This window comes from Aspergillus nomiae (genome assembly GCF_001204775.2).
Source record: "Aspergillus nomiae NRRL 13137 chromosome Unknown contig00059, whole genome shotgun sequence".
Taxonomy (NCBI): Eukaryota; Fungi; Ascomycota; class Eurotiomycetes; order Eurotiales; family Aspergillaceae; genus Aspergillus; species Aspergillus nomiae.
Window position 1 is genome coordinate 76,607 of NW_015378114.1, and position 21,574 is coordinate 98,180.

Sequence of the window (21,574 nt, forward strand, 5' to 3'; positions counted from 1 at the left end):
CCGGGCTGCTATCAGCAATCCCGCCTGCCCAGACACTTCGCCAACCTCTCCAATGAAAGATAAGGTGGCGCCGAAGGAAGAGCTCCAGGTGGATTCATCTTGAGTCTAGAAAGAAGCAAAATACTTGGCGTTGATAGACGCGAGGGGGTTATCCGTTAGCTGCCTATCGTTGTGATACATAGTCAGTGAGGTCTCGAAGTCACCGGTAACAAGATGGAAGAGATGTTCTCAAACACCCTCATGGTAGCCATGCTCACAACCATAGTATAGCAACTACCGATAAATAGATAGACAGACCCACTGTGTTGCTGCGATGGATTGGCAACCCCGCGTTTGTCAGGCCTATCACTTGACTTCGGCCTTCATTCCGTGGCATCCGCTCTTCCAATGACATCGCGGAACCCTAAGTGGAACGGCGGTTCAGTTGCGATACGAACCAGTCGACCCAGTTCTGGTGCCACTAACCCGGCTATCCACTGCCGGGTACTACTTGAAGGAGAAGCTGAATGATAGACATCCTCGTTTACCGGCTATCTCAACGAGACCTGATTCAGCTAAACCTTCCTCGGCGCTTGCTATAGGACATCAGGCCCGAGACAAGAGAGGAACAAAACAAAGAAGGATCACCGATATCGCTGAGCCTAGGCACTTGGGATCTTATCGGGGAGGAGACGTGAGGGGGTAGTAACCTGATCTATGCTTCAGGATCCCCGCAGTCGTTCCTTGCTGCATCCACGCAAGGCTACGATGCTGTCATTCGTCTCTATAAGACGGAGATCCCTTTCCCATTAATGTCCGATACTAACTAACCCCCCCCAACGTTAGCATCTTTTTCCCAATCCCAATTCTGGTTCCCTTCTGTACCGCATAAGATGAGTTCCTGGCAAGCAATTGCGAAAAGCAAACAGGAGTCGCTCAGAGCTGCCATTCCTTCCGAATGGATCATTCCTCCTCATCTTCTTCCCCCGGACCATCAAACAGACGTCACATCGTTCCCGCGACAGTCCGGATGGTTCACGAACAGAGAGCTCGAGATCCTGTCCACTGCGGCGCCTAGGATCCTGGCCCATTTGGAAACCGGGTCATGGACATCTGAGGAGGTGACGAAGGTGTTCTGTAAGGCCGCTGCCGCGGCGCACCAATTGGTACATATTCCTCCGCGCCATACAATTCTGATTTGACATACTAAGAGACACCTAGACGAATTGCCTCTCCGAGATCCTCTTCGACGAAGCCATCGCTCGAGCCAAGGAACTGGACCAACACTTGCAAAAGACAGGCAAGCCAAAAGGCCCATTCCATGGTCTCCCAATCTCCCTCAAAGACAACTTCAACATCATCGGCAAAGACTCCACGGTGGGCTTCACATCGCTGGTCAATGACCCCGCCACATACAACAGTACCCTCACAGATCTCCTCCTGCAAGGCGGAGCAGTGCTGTATGTGAAAACCAACGTGCCCACCGCGATGATGATCGCCGAGACAGTCAACAACGTCTTCGGCCGGACCGTGAATCCCCTCAATCGGAAGCTGACATCCGGTGGCTCGTCCGGGGGTGAATCGGCGCTTATCGCATTCGGGGCGAGTCGCATTGGTGTTGGAACTGACATTGGTGAGTGGCCTACTCTACCTAGCACTGAGCCAGTCAGTAGAAAGTGCTAACAGCAGCTTCAGGTGGCTCGCTCCGTATCCCAGCCGCTTGTACAGGTATCTTCACACTGCGGCCTTCCTTCGGACGATTCCCGAACCTCCAGACTCGATCAGGGCTGGCGGGCCAAGAAGCCGTGAACAGTGTCAATGGCCCTATGGCGACGACATTGGAGGAAATCACATTCTACTCCAAGACCGTCATCGACCAAGAGCCTTGGATCAACGACCCGAAGTGTCTTCCGATCCCGTGGCGTCCGGCGGAGCCAAAGCACCGACTCAGACTGGCTGTCATGTGGAACGATGGCATCGTCACCCCCACGCCGCCCGTAGCTCGGGCACTGAAAGAAACGGTCGAGCGACTGAGAAAGGCCGGTCATGAGGTGATCGACTGGGTGCCAACGGGACACCAGGAAGCGCGAGAGCTTTTGCATCGCAAGTTCGTTGCCGACGGTGGCAAGTCAGTGCGTGGGCTCCTGGCGCCGACGGGGGAGCCATTCCGGGAGGAGATGCGAGACTACGAGAAGGCGACAGAGCTTGGGGTCCATGAAATGTGGCAGATCCATCTTGAGCGGAATACTCTGCAGAAAGACTATCTTCACCGATGGAATGCTAGCGGAATTGACGGAATTCTCTGTATGATACTATTTGCCTTCTGGCTCATACTCTTGGACTGCATCCGCTAACTGGTTTCCCGTGAACAGGCCCAACAACTCCATACAGCTCCGTGGAGCACGGTAAGTTTGCGTATGTGGGATACACTGGAGTGTTCAATGTCCTGGACTACTCGGCTGTTTCATTCCCCTGCGGTGTGACGGCGAGTAAGGCTTTGGATGCGTCGTATCACGGCCACAAGGCATTGAGTGATGTAGATGCCAGGATACAGCATGATTGTACGTGCATCCCACGGTTATCCTTCAAAACAGGCCATGCTAGACCATACTAACTCCGAGTTCTAGATAACGCTTCCGCAGTTGACGGGATGCCGGTCAGTCTGCAGTTAGTCGCACGGCGACTCGAAGAAGAAAAGGCGCTGATGATGACGGGAGTGGTACTGCAAGCCGTATCTACCGGCTGGAAGTCCAAGCTGTAATGCCCCGGGAATGGAACTGTATATAGTTGTCAATGGAGACATTAGGGACATAAAGCGCCAACATCCCCCGCATAAGCACGACCGCCACCAGACATAAGCCAAAAGGCACATGCACAGCTCCCCCACAGCCGAACATCCAGCACAAGATACTACGTAGCTAGTTCCCTAGCGTCCTCTCAGGACTCTAGCGTCGGCAACCAAACCCCAAAAAGCCCGACCTGCACGCTCACTAAGCCCTAAGAAGCAAAAACAGCACAACCGCCCCGACAAACCGCCAGCGCTAGCGAAGCCCTAGCGCAGTTGTAATTTCAGAATCGTTGCAATAGCCCCCGGTATATCTAACGAGCAGCCATTGAGCATGCCCAACCTACACCGTGACTCACAAACCTCCCCTGCACCATCCAATCGCCGGCCCTCGTTCCTGTCGGCTTCTCCCGGATTCGCATTTGCTCGGGCCTCCCGGCGCTTTTTAGCCTCATTCGCTTCCATTCTGGGCGGATTTGAAATGAAGCTTGGTGGTCAGGTTACGTTGGGAAGACAACTGTTGGTGCGCGCACATGTGTCTGCTGCGCCTGGATGGGGGCTACCGGGGTCGCTTACGTTCTAGGCGTCTTTCATGGGTCTGGATTATAAGAGGGGGGCTGTTTCTATTTATTTTTTTCTTTTCTTTCTGTTCTGTTTTGTGCTTCTACGTTACTCTGCTTGGTTCAACTTCTTGCTGTACTGACCCTTTTATGCGTGACTCGAATACCACTGAATTTACTATAAAACGAGTGTTCTGAACCTCCTCTCATATCATCTCATACCATATAAACAAACCAAACCAACCCCTAAGAAAAATATCCAAAATGCACCTCAAAACCCTCCTCCTCGCCCTGACCAGCACTGCCCTGGTGCTCGCCGACGACAAAGCCACCACCGCCCCCTTCTTCGGGGCAGAGGTATCCATCTGGCAGCCGACGTACTCCGGCATAGCAGGCAGCGTGGCGGGGATCAACGCGCGGGAAACCACCTACCACATCAGCTGCACGAAGGACGCGCCCAAGTCACTCTGCCAGATCGAAAAGCCGTGGACCATGATCCAGGCCCAGGAATCCTGGAGCCTGACGGGCGTCTACACGGCCTGGAGCAGCGAGAAGGACGCCGTGACGGCCACGCAGGACTACTCGTGCACGTTCAAGCACTGGTCGGAGTCGGCGTCGTGTGCGTTGACGATGCAGGCGACGGGCACGATGAATGGCGGGTCGTGGTCCAGTTCTACGTCGACGAAGGTTAGTGTCGCCAGTAATAAGGTGACGACTTACGGGTTGTTGGTTACTGGGGGCGTGGAGTCGTTTACGATGCCCCAGGCGACGCAGACTCCTGGCGCGGCTGTCGTGGGTGTGCCCGTTGCGAGGGCGGTTGCTACTGGTATGCCGCTTGCTGGGGCGGCGGCTGTGGCTGTTGCGGCGATGTTTTAGGGTGTGGTGTTTGTATGAGTGGTAATGTAGGTGTGGATGGGGAAGGGTTTATGGTGGAGATGGTGATGGGGTATAGCTATAGCTTGTTCATCGCTATGTATATGAAGACGTGCTCGTTCTATGAATATTAATGTGCTTTTTATATACCCGCAAATATTGACAATATAACTATAAACAAGGCCCAAGTATTGTTCACCCTGGCTGGATCACCAAGCAAGCTCGGGCTGTGATTTACGGTTCAGAGACAGGCTCGTTCTGCCGAGATTGGGTAAGGGGTTGCTTCTCCTTCAGTCCGGTTTTGGTCTCAACGTGTTCCACACTGAGGTGCTGGCGGGTGATGAGGAGACTGAAGATGAGTCCACACGCGCCTAAAGAGGTGTACAGGATCCAAATGTTGCGCATGCTCCAAGCGTAGGCGTCCTTGACGACACTTCGTTGCAGTGTATCCGATATGGACTGGATGACCATCACGTTGGCCGCGGCCTCGGATCCGGTGAGCTCCTTCACGATGGAGTCAGAGAGGCCCGTTGCCAGGAGGTCGGATTGCCGTGTATTCATGCCATTCTGGAAGATCACCCCACCCAGCACCACCGACATGGCCATCGCCATATTACGGATGAAGCCGAAAGTTGCCGTCGCGGAGGCGTTTTCGTCCTGCGCGACATTGCTCTGGAGGGCGAGGAGGGGCGGGAAGAAAAGCAAGCCGCATCCTGCACCGGCCACGATTTGATAACAGATAATTTTCGCAAGCGAGGAGGTAGCGTTGAAATCGATGAGCAGGCCACTTCCCAGCAGTACAAGTGCGGTTCCGGTCCACACGATTTCGAGATAATGACCCGTGCGATGAATAATAACTCCCGCAGCAAGACTTATGGCTGCTTCTGCCAAGACATATGGGAGAAGCAGAAGACCAGAGTGGAAAGGGGACGCTTCCTTGGCTGACTGGAAATAAAGCGGGAGATAGTATTCTTGTCCGAGGAATGCCTTCAGACCGTCAGTGTCAGGTTAGACCGAAGAGTTACAGTCTGGATACTCACGAAGCCATGTGTAAAAGCCACGACGAAGCAGGCCACGTTAGAGCGGTTCTTGAAGATGCCCAACGGCATAAGCGGATACTTTGCCAGGCGTTTTTCACTGTAAATGAAGAAGAGAGACATCAGGCAGCCGAAAACAATGAGACAGATCACTTTCGGCGAACTCCAAGGAAAGGTGGCTCCTCCGAAGTCAAGGCCCAGCAAAACCATAACCGTCAGCCCAAGAATGGAGAAGCTACCGAACCAATCGACCGCTTTGATGCCCTCCAGGACCCCAGTCTTCGGATTGTATACATCCAGGAAGAACAGGATGAGCACAAATGCCGTTCCGCAAATAGGCAGATTGATCCAGAATATCCATCTCCAGGAAATGGACTGGGTGAAGGCACCACCTACGATGGGGCCTAAAGCTCCGGCAATTGCCCAGATAAATTCGACGAGGCCCATGAAAAGGCTGCGAAGTCTGGAGTCTGTCAGTATTCAGTGCAACACTATTGCGGAGAGAGTCATGAATACCGGACACTGAAGAGGTCAGAAATGGTGATGGTAATCATTTGAATGATCCCACCACCCGCGATACCTTGGACACCACGACCTGCAACCAGCATAGGCATGTTGATAGCTTTGGCACAGATGATTGAAGCCCCGAAGAACAAAGCAACGGCCGCGAGAAGAATCGGCTTGCGCCCCCAGATGTCGGATAGGTTGGCCCAGATGTTGGAGCTAGCTGCGTTGGCAATCAGATATGCGCCACCAATCCACACATAGCCTGTGCCCGAGTGCAGCTCCGCAGAGATAGTTGGCGTTGCGGTAGCTACAATAGTCTGATCAAGAGCAGAAATAAAAAGGCTGAGCTGGACTGAACGTCAGTTACCGGTGCTTGATATCTGCAACTGGGGTAGGATAACAACTCACTGAAAGGGCGAGCATAATGGCGACGATTCTCCATTTGCTGCGGGACTCGTCGGTCGAGTCTGGCTCCTGCAGCTCATTCTGTGGTGAGGAAGCTAGTCGACTCATCTCGAATCCGTCATTGCTGCGATTGAGTTCACTCCCATTGTAGGGCTCGGGAATGTCCAATTCTAATACTTCCTGACTATGAACGGGCCTCTGTGCAAGATCACCGCTGGACGAAGAGTCGGTAGACAGCGCCATCACGTAAGTCGAACAGGCCAAATGTCCGTGATTCTGTGCAGTTTTATTCAAATCAGGAATAGGAGGAGCTGGCAAGAGGAAGAAAAAATCGACGCAGAGGAATGTTTCCGTTGGATTGAGTCATGTTTGCCATGTTTATCCAGGGCCTTTTACCCGGCAATTCAATGGATTTGATTGGCCGGGCGGGTAAATTTCCATACAGCTACATCACATATAAAGCTCCTTGCAGCGAGGCTGACGAGAATAAAATTCAATAGTGGCTTATATCTTTAGAAAGTTCAACTAACTCCGATGATCTATTATACCCATACCGGTATAGCCGCGTATGATCCCATGTCTAGCTTTCCATAAGTTTGCCTGAAAAGACAACAAACCAGAAAAGAAAAAGGACAAATCCGCAAGGGTGAGTGAAAGACTTCGCAACGCTAAAACCAAGTGATCCAGAACAAATCCGACATGCGTGGGAGAGACCATCCAACCTAAATTGGCTCGTCCCGGGGCTCAACAAGGACTTCATTAACCGAGACATGTTCGGGCTGACGCAAGGCGTAAACAATCGAGTTGGCAATATCCTCTGGGTCAAGAATCTGAGCCCCAGATGGCTCGCCGTATTTCTTCACAGCTTCAGCATCTGTAGACATGTTGAGAAGGGGGGTCGATGTGTTTCCGGGCTGAATGCTGGTCACGCGCAAGCCAGTGCCCGCTGTCTCCAGTCGGAGGGCCTGGAGCGTAGCCTCGACGAAGAACTTGCTGGCGGAGTAGACACCAAGGCCCGGGAAGACTTTGCGGCCAGCATCGGAAGAGATGGCAACAATATGACCGCGGCTACGGGCGAGCATGCCCGGTACGGTGGCAGAGAGACAGTGTAGGAGACCCTTGCAGTTGACATCGACCGTGCGATCCCACTCATCGGTCTTCACATTCGCCATCATGGTGAAGTACATCACGCCAGCACACGAAACAAGGATGTCGACGGGACCCAGCTCTTCATTCGCCGCACTAAGAAGGGCTGCAACCTGTGCACTGTTCGTCACATCGGTTGGTCGCGCGATCACCTTCACTCCATGGGCCGTCATTCGACTCTTAACCGATTCGAGGGCGTCCACCCGCCGAGCAGCAAGGGCGACGTGACAGCCTTCGCGAGCCAATGCCACCGCCACAGCGGCACCAATGCCAGAGGATGCACCGGTCACAACGGCCACCTTTCCGTGGAGCGGACCCCTCGGCTTTGGTGAGCTCGCCAGAGCATGCTGCCGGGAGGGAGGCCGGGTCAGCCATCCTCGGGCGAACCAGTGACGGGTATAGGTTTCGAGCAAAGCCCGGCCCACCTGGGGTCGGTCCAGAGCAGCCAGGGACGGCTGGGTCGCAGCATTGTTGAGCACGACAATGCCCTGGAGGAAGTCAACGGTAGGCATGCCACTGCGGAGGATATCAACGGTAAACGCGCCATCGCCGCCCTTCACCGGGCCTCGTTTCTGGGTCCACAGCGCCACCCAATCATCCCAGCTGAGTGGTTGCGTGGGGTATCCGAGCTCCCGAAGTTCCGCGAAGACGGAGTTCATGCTGAGCGGGCTGGGATCGCCCAGATGGAAAACGGTTTGGTCGGCGTGAGTCTGGGTAGCCAGGTGGACAATGGCCTTGCTGACGAAGTCCACAGGGGTCATCTCCGCCCGCCAGCCGTCCACATCGGGAGCATATCCGAGATGGATAGACTCGACGATCAGAGCAGTGAGAAGATCCCACGCGTTGGCGGCACCGGTAGCGCTGTGGCCACTGATAGTACCAGCACGGTGGATTTTCACCGGCAATCCCCGACGAGCCGCTTCAAGAACAAGCTGCTCGGCGACCCACTTGGTCTGCCCATACCCATCCAGCAGCTTGTCGGGCACTTGGTCGACATCCAACAGGGCATCCTCGGGCCAACCAGACTCCCCAGATGACGGCAGAACACCGTTTGTGGAGACGTACTGCACGGTTGCGCCTCCTTTGCAGGCCAGACGGAGCACCTCTCTGGTACCGCCTACGTTGGGGCCGCGCAATGCAGCGTATGGGTACACCAGGTTCACGGTTGCCGCGGCGTGGACCACAACCTGGACACGACTTGCGAGCTCGTCGAACGCGTCCGGGGAAAGGCCGAAACGGGTTCGGGAAAGGTTGCCAGGGAGAATCTCGACCCGCTCCATGATCGAATCGCGCCATAAGCCCAAATCCAAGAGGTTCCGGCGGATACGAGCAATACCTCCGGGCTGGTCGTCGTTGGCGGGTTCATTAAATCGTACCAAACAGATAATCCGGGCAGAGGTGTGCTCCACTAAATCATGCAGAAGGAACGCTCCCAAGAAGCCGGTCACACCAGTCAACAGCACGGTATCCGCCTTGTCAATAGGACAAGCTGTGGCCGTGGAGGGCGTGATCTCATCATCCAGGGTCGCATCAGCACGCAAGACCGCCGGAAGATCTGCTTGCACAGCGGCTGTGTGCCCATCCCGGATCGCCCGGACGACTTCCAGGTGGCTCGTCAGCGTCGTGTTCTCTGCAAGACGGGTGATTGGCACGCGGAAGCCAAAATGCCTCGACAGCCGGGAGGATAGGTCGGCCAGAGACAAGGAGTGTCCACCAAGGTCAAAGAAGTCATCACTGGGCTTGAGAAGGGTGCGTGACGTTTTCAGGACGGCGGCCCAGATGGATGCAACCTCATCCAACTTAATTGAGTCTTTAACTGGTTTGGGCCCATTGCCATTGACTAACTGAGGGCTCTGCGGTGGAGGGAGATTTTTCAGATCGACTTTGCCCGTGACTTCATGGGTGGGCAGTTCGTCCAGCTCAACCCAGAGAGCTGGAATCATATAATGGGCCAAATGAGGCGCAAGGGTGCGGCGCGCCGCTGGGCTGTGACCGGAATCATTGATTTCTACTTCGGGGCGATCCTCCGACTTTTCTTGGTCTCGCACAATATAGGCAACCAACTGACGCTCCAGGCCTTCTCCATAGGCCACGACCGCGCAGCGAGAGACCGCCAAGTGCGTGACAATTTCATATTCCACTTTCGCCGGTACGACGGAGTACCCGCGCAATTTGATCATCGCCCCAACACGTCCAGTGATTTCGAGCAGTCCCGACGGGAGCAGTCGGGCAATGTCGCCGGTCCGGTACAAGCGGGAGCTGGGATTCGAGTCGAAAGGATTTGGGATGAATGCTTTGGCAGTCGTCTCCGGGAGATTCAGGTATCCCCGGGCGAGTTGGGGACCTGCCAGAAACAGCTCTCCACTCACGCCCACGTCCACCTTCTGTAGGGACTCATTCAAAACGTACGTGTTCTCGGGGTCAATGGGGGGACCCACGGGGCAATACAGCGCGTCACTGTCGATCTGCTGCAACATCTCTCGGATATCCCCGCAGGCGATCTCATGCGTTTCACAGGCGCTATAGCAATTCAACAGCCGCGTCTGGGGAAACGCCTTACTGGCTCGCCGGGCCAGATCCGTCGTAACGACTTCCCCGTTGAACCACAACGTGCGCAGATCCGGTAACCGATCACCTACGTGGGGGTGCCGGGCAAGAACCGTAGCCAAGAGGGTGGGAGTCATCAGAGTTTCCGTAACTTTCTTTGCTGCCAGCAGGTCGACCAGCGCCGCAGGGTCATAACTTGCATCATCTGGCACCGCAACCACGGTGGCACCGCGCAGCAGGGGGCGCAAGATCTCCCAGACAAAGAAGACATTACAGGCCACCCGGTCTCCCTGTTGCAAGTCTGACACGCCAAATCTCAGGTTATAGGAGAGAACTGCGGCGCGGTGGGGGTTGGCAATGCCTTTCGGCTTGCCTGTGGTTCCAGACGAATATGATACAAATGCGAGGCGATCCAAGTCGTCGTCTGCTGGGAGGGGAGAGGGCTCGGGAACATGTCCATTGGCCGTGGAGGCCGGCTCATCCTGGATGATCACCGGCACACTGGCTTTGATCTTGCCAACCTCTGCCCGGTTTGTGATGACGACTGTGGGCCTGCCATCCTCGATCACATCGGCCAGGAGACTAGGGGGATAGGCCAGCTCTAGCACCAGAAATGCGCCGCCCGCACGGAGAGCCGCCAAACAGGCAACTACGTAGTCCGCACTGCGTGGTAGCAGTACCCCCACGAGACTGTCCCGACCGACTCCGTAGCCACGCAGGCGACGAGTCAAGGTCTCGACCTCTTGATCTAATTCCGCATAGGTGTAGGTGGTCTTTTCATCCTCCAAGGCAATGGCATCAGGCGTCGTCTGGACTTGTTTTGTGAAAAGCGCAGAAAGGTCTTTGGAGGTATCAATGATCGACATGGTATCGTTATATCGTTAGACAAGGAGGGGAAATTTGGGAGGATGAAGAGGATAGAGAGGATAGATAGGATAGAGGAAAGAGGATGGAGGATAGAGCAATCTTCAAGGCATCAAGCGGTTGAAAGGACAGAGTATTTAAGTTGACGGCTGTGAGCTCTGGGAGTCAGTGAACTGGTTGTTAGTCACTGGTATTCCTAAGCGCTGATGGAAAAGAAGGCAAGGTGCCGGGATGATAAAGAAAGAAAACTCACAGGTGTCCGTTGCCTTGGTCGCAGAACAAGAAATTCCATTGGGACACGAGGGAGGGACAACTATTTGGGGGACTGAGACCAATGGCTTGCTTTCCTTTTTTTTCGCTTCCGTGGATAGTTTTTAGCATAGTGGGGGTGGACGAGAATGATATCGATCGTTTATTGATTATTTTCTTATTATTTTTCCATGCTTTTCAGGCCAAAGTTCAGGCTTCCCGGGTTCCAATACCCAGACGGGTTAGACAGCTCTCAACACGCTAAACAGGGGTTCATTTGCACCACTCATAATGGTCAGCACACCTCTCGCAACCCTACTTTGAATGCATCTTGCAAGGTACAGCCCTCACTAGAACAATTCAGTCAATCTGTCTCCATCTGTAGTGCCAACTATAAAACCCCATTCTGAACGTTGCATCGTATAGCCTACGCTCTCTTCTTTTCGAGGCAACCGACACCCCCCTCTATCGATATGCCGATCCACTGCCCGGATGGAGCCTCTCCCCCATGGACTAACAGCCGTGGACTCTGGAGAGCCTCCACTCCGATTTAATATCTTACCCACTTTGTCTCTTGTCGTTTTCTGGCCCACTTTCACATGCTTCCAGTCGATTTGCTTTTAATACTCTTGTCCAAATCGGTTCGATTCCTCTCAACATTTTTACTGCCAGCTGTCGGGAAGCTTCAAGCCAAGAAGGGTACACAATGTCATTGGCTACAGCTTGATATCCTGACCCCCGATTGCCCTGGATCTTGTCTGGACTCTGTCGGTACCTGGCATAGACTTACTCCGGAGTATGTGCTATAGTCCACCTCACAAATAGTACCCTGTTTTCTATTCAACACTGTGACTTTCTACTGTAAATTATATACGGGTTCTCCCATGTTCCTTTCAAGTATAGCCAAAAGTGACGAGTGATCAAGGCTAACATCGACGACGCGGGACTTTTTCGCCATGCTGTCCAGAACTGGACCCCTTATCGCACGTGCCGATAGCGGTGGTCTCTGCTCCTGCGACCTTTCCTCTTCAGGCCAGCGGTGTCGCGTGCGTTGAGTCACGTGAGTAATGCTTACCTCATTCATATTGGCCAATCAGCGGTACTAGATTTGGCTAGGGGCAAGAGACCCGCGCGATCACATGTGAAATACGAAATGATCAAGAGACAAACAGACATCGCGATGGATTCATCTTGTTCTAGTGGATTCCAACCACTTCGACATGAATCATGTTGGGATTGTTAGGAACATGCTAGCGATGGTTGGGCTTAGATGATCTTCATTGGGAAAGCGCGTATACCCGACTCCTATTAACCCAAACAAGGCTATATCCCGGACATGAAGATGTGCAGGCATGATATGATATCACCGTGAAAGAGAACATCAGCTACTCCAGGTAGGTTCTGGGCTGTCGAGTGCTTGTCACAATTGACTAGCAATGTTGGTATATATGATTTACACTGCTTCAGCTGGTGGGGGGGAAAAATAATGTTGATAAAGGCGTGTGAACAAAATATATCACCAGAAGTAATGAGATCTCATGGAAGATTTACTATCCAACCTATGCTGGTTTGTTGGCTGGATACAGACATATAGATAAAAAAAAAGGCAAATATTGTCTATTATTGATGCAAAAGGAGAACTACTAGAGCTTGAAAGGGTACACTCTCGTGCCCTAGAAACATCCAAAAGTATGATTTACTCGGTATCCTGAAAGTCTCTGTACAACTACCACAATCGCCATAACTACAGTACCCGGACGCTTCGAGCTCCGTAGCCAATTATAGACTGATGGGGACCGAGAAATATGTTAGACAAATGTATCGAATTGGGTACGGCAGTTAACCATAGCTTGCCTTAGTGGTGGCTTGTTTGACAAATTCGGCATCGATAGGCCATTTGACGAAGTATATTGATGGCTTGGAATAGGAAAAGAGAGAGCATCTTTTTTGTTATACTAGACGCTTGATGATTTATATATATACTTGCTGAAACTGCCATAACATGACCATCAGAGTGAGCACTGCACGTCAAAGATCAGGCAAACTCTGTAAGAACACTTGATTACTTGACCAAGTAATGTGCATTGGAAGAAGTTCGGAACGAAGAAGGGTTGAACAGCTAGTGATAACATGAAAGCGGAGATGACATGTTGAATCGGATTGCGGACAGTTTGAGTGAGAGGCTATGATTCTCTATGGCAATGTCATGAGTTCCTGATATGAGTCTCGGAGTGTTTTCAATATGCTGGCCTTCTCACTGGTGGCATAATATCTATTATCTATCGCTTTGCGGCCTTCCGAGGTGCAGGAGTCTCAGTGGGACGGACCATTTAGGACGAAGTAATATTGCCCATGAGTATCAGGTCGCAAGGCACTGCCGACCATTTTTCGTTTGCGTTGGCGGATGCGACTGGAAGATGACTGATCTCTTGTGTAGGTACCAGTGATCGTGAACTACAGGTCTGCTTTCCATTATCTTCCGTCGAACCGTAGCTTGGGACTACGCAATTTGACTCTCTATCGTTCAGATAGGATGGGCCTCAAGAATTCGTTGATCTTGTCTCCATTGTACGATACGACGGCATCACAATCATGAGTCGTATCATGGGTCGTATCCTTCCCCCTCAACATCTCTACAAGGACATAACTGCTCCCTCTTCATCTTAACTAAGTGGGCACATAGTGAGATGTCTGGAAAACATTCTTGCATCGCTGTTGAGATTTATACTAGGTTATAGCTAGTTAACAGCGGTAGCGATTACGTGGATACCACGCCTACGGACAAGACCTACGGTTAGATCCTGAGAGTGGCGTTAGACCTACATTGCGTACTTTACGGACCTTTAGATATACTGCTGACGTTTAAGTTAACCAAAATTCAACCCTCGAATACCCGGTAAGTAGAGCATGAGGGGCTATCTGGCGTGCTGAGAGCAGCAAGTGAATGCCCCAGCTGAGGTTCCATCGCGTTGTTGGATCGCCGTCCTGGTTGCAGATTGTGAAGATCAGCGATGGGGACCAAAAAGGTTAGTTGGAAAGATTATACCCAATCCCGTGCTCAATCATGTTGCATTCTTCGTATTTAGCTTTCTAGCCTATGTATCGTGTTCAGCTTTCATGCATGTTGTGCCACAGAGGTGGGCCTAGCGCAGATGTGTTGGCGCCACCCCACAGCACGAGCGGGAATAAATTCATATATAACCCCACTACTACTTGCGCACTGGATGTAATGGCCAGCTGAGTCAACAAGTACCGAGGGCCGCCGGGAATGCTGCAACAGCCTATGCTTCGGTATCATGCGAAATATCAAGGACCGGAGCCGGGCCATTCGATACTGCCGCTTGCAACAGAATACGGCTATGACCGGCCAGCGGCGTACACAGCACCGATCCTCAAAGCCTTGAGCAGCAATCATTAGAGGGTACCCATTGCATCGAGAGACTCGCAGATCAGGGCAGCATTGTAGCCTTTGGACCATTTGCATGGTGGAAAGTTGATATGCCCCGTGGAGAGGCGAATCGAGAACTGAGCCTCGATGGAGTGACGGAGACATACCTGGAATTTCAGGGGACAAGCCGCCTGCCATGGCAAGTTGGAATACATTATATCCTTCGAGGGTTACACGATACAATTTCGTTCATTATACCTAGCTAATGGCTGAAAGCCAAATATTGATATTGGTGTAATGTGGCCGCTTCGCTATGTATAACAGACTATAAATTCCATGCCATCGACAAAAGAATGTAAATCTTGCTTTCTCATGAAATAGCTACAGAATAGGTGAACGGGGAAGAAACCATTAGTGAAGACAAATTAGACACTGTAATCCGCTTCCCACAAAGCGACTCAGCCTCTACTGACTGACGGCCGCTCGAGGAACGCTATGTCGATCAAATGGAAACAGACACAACTATATGTTGGGTCTTCTCAACAATGAACCATAGTAGCCTATCACCTGGAAGGAAATACGATAAACTGATACTCCAAATTACCAATTCAGTGTTACGTGTTTCCACTGAAAGGCACTGCGAAAAGTGGAGCCTACCTGCACGATGTAATATGTATATGGGATCGTCATTCAGCTGCCAGAGTGGGGGAGCTGACGGTGGATCCTTGTTAAGTTTCGCCTAGGCAGCTGAGAGACGGCAGAGAACTACTTATAGCATCGTGGAGCAGCTGGTGTGCTCTCAGATTCTGTTCCTGTCCTTGCCTCTACATCTGCTACACACTCTGTTCATTTATTTACAGTCCCCACCTGGCAAGCTCCAAAGACTGCCAAAGTCAAGGTCCCCTATATCATCCACAATGATCAGATTATTAGACACAGAGAAAAAAAAGGCTCGTGCCTCCCAAGGTTCAAGACATCCCTGAATACGCCATCCTATCCCATCGATGGGGCCTCGAGAAAGATGAAATCACATTCGACCAGATCAACCAGGAGATTCATGACGATGAAATGACCAAGAAGCCTGGATACAAAAAGATAAAGAACTGCTGTGAGCTCGCCAGCAAGGTTGAGCTGAAGCATGTCTGGGTTGATACATGCTGTATCAATAAGTCCAATCCCGGAGAACTCTCAGAAGCATTGAATTCCATGTTCCACTGGTATCGCAATGCACAGGTCTGCTATGCTTACCTGGCAGATGTAGAGCCCGGCGATGATCCATTTAAGGATGGATCTCAATTTCGGAAGAGTGCCTGGTTTCAGCGAGGATGGACATTGCAAGAGTTGTTAGCGCCACTGTATGTCGTGTTCTTCAACAAGAAATGGGAGGAGATCGGGACCAAAGCTAGCCTCCATCCAGTCATCACCCAGATTACTGGGATTCCAGCAGAGGTTCTTTTGATGAACTGTGCAGGCGAGGTTAGCGTGGCCGAACGTATGTCATGGGCTGCTAATCGAACAACGGCGCGAGTGGAAGACCAGGCGTATTGTTTGATGGGGCTGTTCGGGGTCAGCATGCCAATGTTGTATGGGGAAGGCGAGAAGGCGTTTGAGCGGCTGCAGAGGGAGATCCTCAAGGTGTCGGACGATCAGTCCATCTTTGCATGGACTAGAGATGATCCTCATAGCCCGAGCGGGCTTCTGGCCAGATCACCTCATGATTTCAGAAGGTCGAAGGGCATACGTAGGTTATGCGACTCACTGCCGTACAGTATGACCAACAAAGGTCTGCATATCACTCTGCGTCTCCTCCTTGATGGCTCGTCAAGTTCTGGTCTGGCGGCTCTGAGCTGCGGGCGTGATAACAAGCCATTCGTGATCCGCCTGGAAAAGCCACCGGGGGCTGGAGATGACACATTTGTCCGGACTAACCTTCACGAGACCTACGAAGACAAGGACACGTCCAGCTTTAGAGACAAAACGATCTACATCACAGAAACCGACGCATCAAGGTTCAAGATAACGGAATGGATGAGGCCGGAGTCACGATATATCTTTGTGGTTCACCGTCCCCCTCCCGCAAACCTGAGCAGCTCTTCCCACCCCGAGGTGAGCTGGACGTCGAGCGAGAAAACCATTGAATTGACGTCCTGGCGTAGCGGGCATGCTGGCGTGCTTCTCTTCAGTGACAATGACGGTGGCAACAACACTGGCACGAAGAGCGACATGAAGAAACATATGGCGATCCTCATTGGCGTGCATAACTACAATGTATGGTGCGATATTGTAGATGATGTAGATGACTCGGAGGATGTTTTCAGGGCGGTTTGGGATAGGTATTGCAACACCGGGGGACGGGACAGGCGGTGGCACAACCTGGATCGCCAAAGGTTACTTGATAATCAAGGACAGACGAAGGCATCCCTGGCTATATCCAAAGGACTTTGGAACGGACAGAGGGTGTGGCATGTTTATCTCGAACTAGGGATGCGGTATTCCATGGTAAAACTAGGCCGGGGCTGTTGTTTTTGAGAGCATGTAAATATGAGATCTCAGATTCAACGGGGCCTACTGACATACGCTGTTTTGCGCATTAAGTACAGTCGGGTCGTTCATTACTCTATATACACATACACCATATTATTTCACTAATCCGGGGTCGACGTGCAATGAATCATGAATTAAGGTTGAACAGTTAGGGCTTGGCTGGGATTGGCCACTTTGAGTTCATTGCTCCGTAGCTTGTCGCCGATTGACTACTAGCACTTTGGTTATCATACATCTATATAGCCAAGACTATACGTTCTATCCAAAAGTGTTGGTAGTGCTGTGCTTGGGCTGATTACCATTCTACTACTCTACTGGTTAACGTCTCACTTTCTTCACTCCGAGCAATTGCAGGACTTTCAAAGTGAAGCATTTTGAGAGAGTGACGCCAACCTCAAGAAACGGTTCGTCCCTAGTGAATTTTTCGCATACAATCAATGAAAAGCAGGAGATGCTCACTGACAACGATCTTGATTCTTTATCCAGAGGATAGCCGTGATGCCTGATCTCCAACGCAGCCAGTGTGTCTGAGGTCGTTGTCTCCAAAGTCCTCTTGTCGGAATACTCTCAATCGGCTACGGGCTGGATATTCTCAGTCTATGCCTTCGTGAACTGGGTCTGTGGGGTGCAAGTTGAACCGACCTTTTATGCAATGGGCCCACGTACTCTGATAATTGCAGAGACGGCTTGCACGCTCAGACTTCATATAATTATCTATCTGTCATCTGTTCTCGAAACACTCTTCTGGAATATGCATTCTCATCACAAACTCCACAAAGCTCTGTTTAATTGCAATAATAACATACAATTCGATCAACACACAATCACGAAACTTCTTACCATTCATTTACACATTGTACACTATGTGTGGCCATCGATATTTCGTCCATAGAGGTACTCATCGCACAAGACAGCCTGGAATTGAATACTGCCGGAACGCCACAGTTAACTTATTCACTGGTCACTGAAATATGCGTCGGGAAATAAGAATCTTTGAGGATGTGGAGGGCACAATAATATTACTATTCTTTTTCTTTTATCGGCCAATATCACCTTCAAGAAAACCCAGACTGGCAAACGGGGAGTGCTATCTTTCCTCTGATGTTACAAGCACTCCTCCTTCAAGTCGGCTGGGGATGGTCGATCTGTATTGAGTTGGGTGAAAGCAGACAGTTGGCAATTAGGGAATGTAGCGGACAGGCACAAGCTGGTTCAAGCAATGTCGACCTCTTCCCCATTGATCAAGCGCTGGGAGCCTTCTGAATGCGGTGGAGGCTAGGAAAGAAAAATACTGGGGCATCGCACTTTTCACGGGACTCGGCTATCTGGCGGCTTCACTGTGTTTTCTCTGGGTCAGGATCAAAGTAGAGGGGTGGGATTGGAGGATCAAGTGGTAGAGCGTTAGTGTATATTGTTATACGAATAGACCATTAGACCAAATTCTAGACCCAATATCTGGCGTTGAGAATGACAGAATCACGCACTCCCCTATGATAGCCCTAAAACTCGATCCGGTATAGCGCTGGTTTATACCCCTCAGCACCAAAGGCTCACTTTTATACTTCGCAACGTCACTCCGACTTTCCTCTGCCCAACTCTAGACTTGAAACAATTATGGAAACACAATCTCCCTCTGTCAGTCCTGATCTATTTCAAACCTCCCATTCCCGTTGGCTTGCCATTACACATCGCGCCCCATCATCCCACTCATCCTTTCTGTACGGCGTCAAATCCACAAAGATCTACTGTCGCCCCACCTGTGCTGCGCGCATAGCTCGAAGAGCCAATGTTGTGTTCTACGACACAGAAGACCAGGCGCGCCGTGATGGTTTCCGGCCGTGCAAGAGATGCGAGCCAGATAACCCGAGTTTTCTCGGGGGAAAGGAGGAGGTTGTCGCGAGAGTTATCACGCTTTTGCGGATCAAGAAGGACGAGGTGGCGATGAAGCAGGGCTTGAAGGAGCTGGCACAGGAGGTCGGGGTTACGCCGAGTTATCTTTGTCGGGCGTTTAAGAAGACGATGGGCGTTACGGTTGGGGCGTATATTATGGAGTTTGAGAGGGAGATCAGGCCGGGCGAGACGGATAGTTCGACAGTTCAGTCTACTCAAAACCATGGCTTGGGTGTGCTGGATGCGGGTACTGGGCTCCTGACGCCGGTAATAACAGCTATGAACTCTCCGGTGCCTGTCGAGGGTCTAAAGGGAGGTGTGGAAACTGTTGAAGAGAACCAGGACTTGAACTTCAATCTCGACGAATGGTTCTGGATGGAAGACTTCTTGAATGACAGTATCTATGGTCGGGCCATTTAAGGTAGTTCAATGTAGTCAACAGCTGACTCTGGTATGGTAACGCGGACGAAGGATCTATAGACAAGGATAGAATCATATTGGTGGCAGTGACTCGCACGACACGAAACATACATTCGCGGAGTAGGAAGCTCCAGCAGCAAGGGAGCATCCGGAATAGTGGAAAAATCAACTCTCTCTGCTTCTGTTTCTGTAATTTCGGATTAAATTCACTTGCAGATTGAACGAGATCAGCATGCCACAATCATGGCTCACGGCTGGTAGCCTAAACGCTGCCTAAGCGGTGTACTGGGAGTCTGGACAGGGTGCCGACAGCGGCTCCATTATTACATTGAACTCTTACCCAACAATTCACCGATCCATAGTCAATTTATCCAATTGTCAGAGCACCTGTCCACGATTATTATGGAGGAAGAAGACTCCTGGATAAATTTTTTCTTCTCTGGCAATCCTCCAGAGTTCGTGAATGAAATCAAGGCCGATCAACAGTTCCGACCTTTCTGTTCTCGAGATGAAGCTTGGAAACTACGAGGCCTGGCCGATAAGACAAGACCGATAGACGAGACCAGGATACAAGTTCTCTGGCTTCTGATCAATGGACATAGAAGATACGTAGGCAAAGTGGTCAGTTGGTCCCTTAGCTGTGCGCTCTATGAAGAATTCATTCCATTTTAGTTTCCCGACTATACAAAGAGGGAGGTCACGTCGCAGCTATACCGGCTCAGGGTGTCGAAGCGCCAGATCCCCCAGATGATAGACAATGCTGTGCTCAACTTTGATAGGTTCGTCCGAGAAGCTCGGGCATATACCCAGATTGACCGATTCTGTTCCCGCGGGGAAAGAATATATTTCCCTAAATTCCATGGTATAGTTACCGACATGCAAAGAGATAGGTTCTTGTCAGGATATGTTCATCAGCGAGCGGTCGTGCTGGAAGCCATTATACCGAAGTTGTCTTCTCGGCGTATCCTTGCTGAGCGCGCCTCTCAATTACCAGAAATCTCCTTGGAGGCACTTGCGAAGCTGCCCTTAAGCTCATTTGAGCGCGACTGGTATATATCTTTGCTAAACGACCGCCTTCGTCGCCTGGATGCCTTACATCGACTGGGGGTCACTCATGGAGACGTCCAGGACGGGCATTTTAGACTTCCTGGTGACTTTTATGATACGGTCTTATATGACTTCTCCGAGGCGTACACAGTCTCTCCCAAGTGGCCTTTCCGGATAAATCATGGCAAACCTCGGCCGTTGAGAGGCATAGCAAAGGGCGAACGTGAGATAGTTAGCATGCACATTGAAGAACGGTAAGAAATCGGCCGGGCCTCTTCTGAATCAGGACTAATACGTACTCAGAGCTGGCACCCGTGATTTCCGTTCTCATCTCGCCCACCTGAGTTCAGAGAACACCGTTGATGATGCGCTCTGGCAGTCGCTGGACGCGGAGAAGGAGTCGCTGGAATTAATTATATTCAAAGTTCGCCATCGCCCAGATTGTCTGTCTTTCCTGCAACCCTTCGGACGTACGCAACTAATCAGTCTCGCTAGACTTTTCCATGCCTACGCTAAATTCCGTTTTCCCTTTCCTAGAGGCAGTTTGTCCACCATCTGACCCTGGCTGGCTTATCCGCCGAGGCCGGCTTTTGCAGCATTACGAATCAGTCTGGGCGGTTTCCCGATTCGATGAAAACCAGGCCGCGTCTATTCTATTCGATGGCGAAGTGGAGTTTGAAACAGACGATTTCCGTGGTAGATCCTATTTTATGCTTTGCTTAATACCAAAGTCGTGGAATCTATCATGGAAGACGGATCATGAATCAAGTTCGGAGAATACAGGACCAAGCCACCAGCTACGTCAAGCTTGTTTGCTTGCCTTGTCTGAGCGTTCGGGGCATGTTTTTGGCCGTAGCAATTTTCTGTCAGTTGGCAAGCAAAACAAAGAAGTTGAGCTGAGTGAGCATGCATAGTCTACGGATTATGCTATATCATGAACTACATCCAAACACCATTCTTGAGTATCTGTTTGGCGGTTTTGTGTATGTACCGACTATGTTAAGATTTCGTCCTATCTTGCAATTGTTGAAATGTTGATTATCTTAGATAGTAAACTAGAATTCGGTACTCATCTAGGAGCACAATAGGATCAAAAGGCTTGGGGGTGGCTCTTACAAATCCTCCAAATCGATTACCGGATGCGGAAAGTATGCCCTAATCCCCAACTTGCCAAGACTGCTTTGTCTTCGGTCTTCACCTTATTACTGACTCCTGCTTGGTCAGTTCTATTGACAGAGAGCTTGATATTGGTCTTATATTGAATAGCGTAATATGATCGTATATATAGTATAGCTGTAGTAGTATCTTTAACCGAATCTTATCTTCATCAACA

General features: G+C 51.1%; 7 protein-coding genes across 7 annotated transcripts; 5 read left to right on the plus strand and 2 right to left on the minus strand.

The window, feature by feature from the left end:
- Window positions 1-816: 816 nt before the first annotated feature.
- On the plus strand, window positions 817-2,740 carry ANOM_004239 (acetamidase; the record flags this gene model as incomplete). Its single annotated transcript, XM_015549496.1, has 5 exons — window positions 817-1,145; window positions 1,201-1,612; window positions 1,675-2,283; window positions 2,352-2,540; window positions 2,607-2,740. Exons 1-5 carry the CDS (start codon window positions 873-875, stop codon window positions 2,738-2,740), a joined length of 1,617 nt encoding a protein of 538 aa, XP_015409094.1. The 5' UTR covers window positions 817-872.
- Window positions 2,741-3,588: 848 nt separating this feature from the next.
- ANOM_004240 (uncharacterized protein) lies at window positions 3,589-4,200 on the plus strand (the record flags this gene model as incomplete). The annotated part of the gene is made up of 1 exon (XM_015549497.1): window positions 3,589-4,200. One exon carries the CDS (start codon window positions 3,589-3,591, stop codon window positions 4,198-4,200), a length of 612 nt encoding a protein of 203 aa, XP_015409116.1.
- A 231-nt stretch (window positions 4,201-4,431) lies between these two features.
- On the minus strand, window positions 4,432-6,389 carry ANOM_004241 (MDR family MFS transporter; the record flags this gene model as incomplete). The annotated part of the gene is made up of 4 exons (XM_015549498.1): window positions 4,432-5,184; window positions 5,238-5,697; window positions 5,751-6,088; window positions 6,150-6,389. The coding sequence occupies 4 exons, from the start codon at window positions 6,387-6,389 to the stop codon at window positions 4,432-4,434; spliced, it is 1,791 nt and encodes a 596-aa protein (XP_015409115.1).
- A 479-nt stretch (window positions 6,390-6,868) lies between these two features.
- On the minus strand, window positions 6,869-10,705 carry ANOM_004242 (NRPS-like enzyme; the record flags this gene model as incomplete). The annotated part of the gene is made up of 1 exon (XM_015549499.1): window positions 6,869-10,705. The coding sequence occupies one exon, from the start codon at window positions 10,703-10,705 to the stop codon at window positions 6,869-6,871; it is 3,837 nt and encodes a 1,278-aa protein (XP_015409117.1).
- Window positions 10,706-15,408: 4,703 nt separating this feature from the next.
- Window positions 15,409-16,869, plus strand: ANOM_004243 (uncharacterized protein; the record flags this gene model as incomplete). Its single annotated transcript, XM_015549500.1, has 1 exon — window positions 15,409-16,869. One exon carries the CDS (start codon window positions 15,409-15,411, stop codon window positions 16,867-16,869), a length of 1,461 nt encoding a protein of 486 aa, XP_015409112.1.
- Window positions 16,870-18,498: 1,629 nt separating this feature from the next.
- ANOM_004244 (uncharacterized protein) lies at window positions 18,499-19,194 on the plus strand (the record flags this gene model as incomplete). Its single annotated transcript, XM_015549501.1, has 1 exon — window positions 18,499-19,194. One exon carries the CDS (start codon window positions 18,499-18,501, stop codon window positions 19,192-19,194), a length of 696 nt encoding a protein of 231 aa, XP_015409118.1.
- Window positions 19,195-20,070: 876 nt separating this feature from the next.
- ANOM_004245 (uncharacterized protein) lies at window positions 20,071-21,155 on the plus strand (the record flags this gene model as incomplete). Its single annotated transcript, XM_015549502.1, has 3 exons — window positions 20,071-20,495; window positions 20,545-20,684; window positions 20,737-21,155. 3 exons carry the CDS (start codon window positions 20,071-20,073, stop codon window positions 21,153-21,155), a joined length of 984 nt encoding a protein of 327 aa, XP_015409089.1.
- Between the last annotated feature and the right edge of the window lie 419 nt (window positions 21,156-21,574).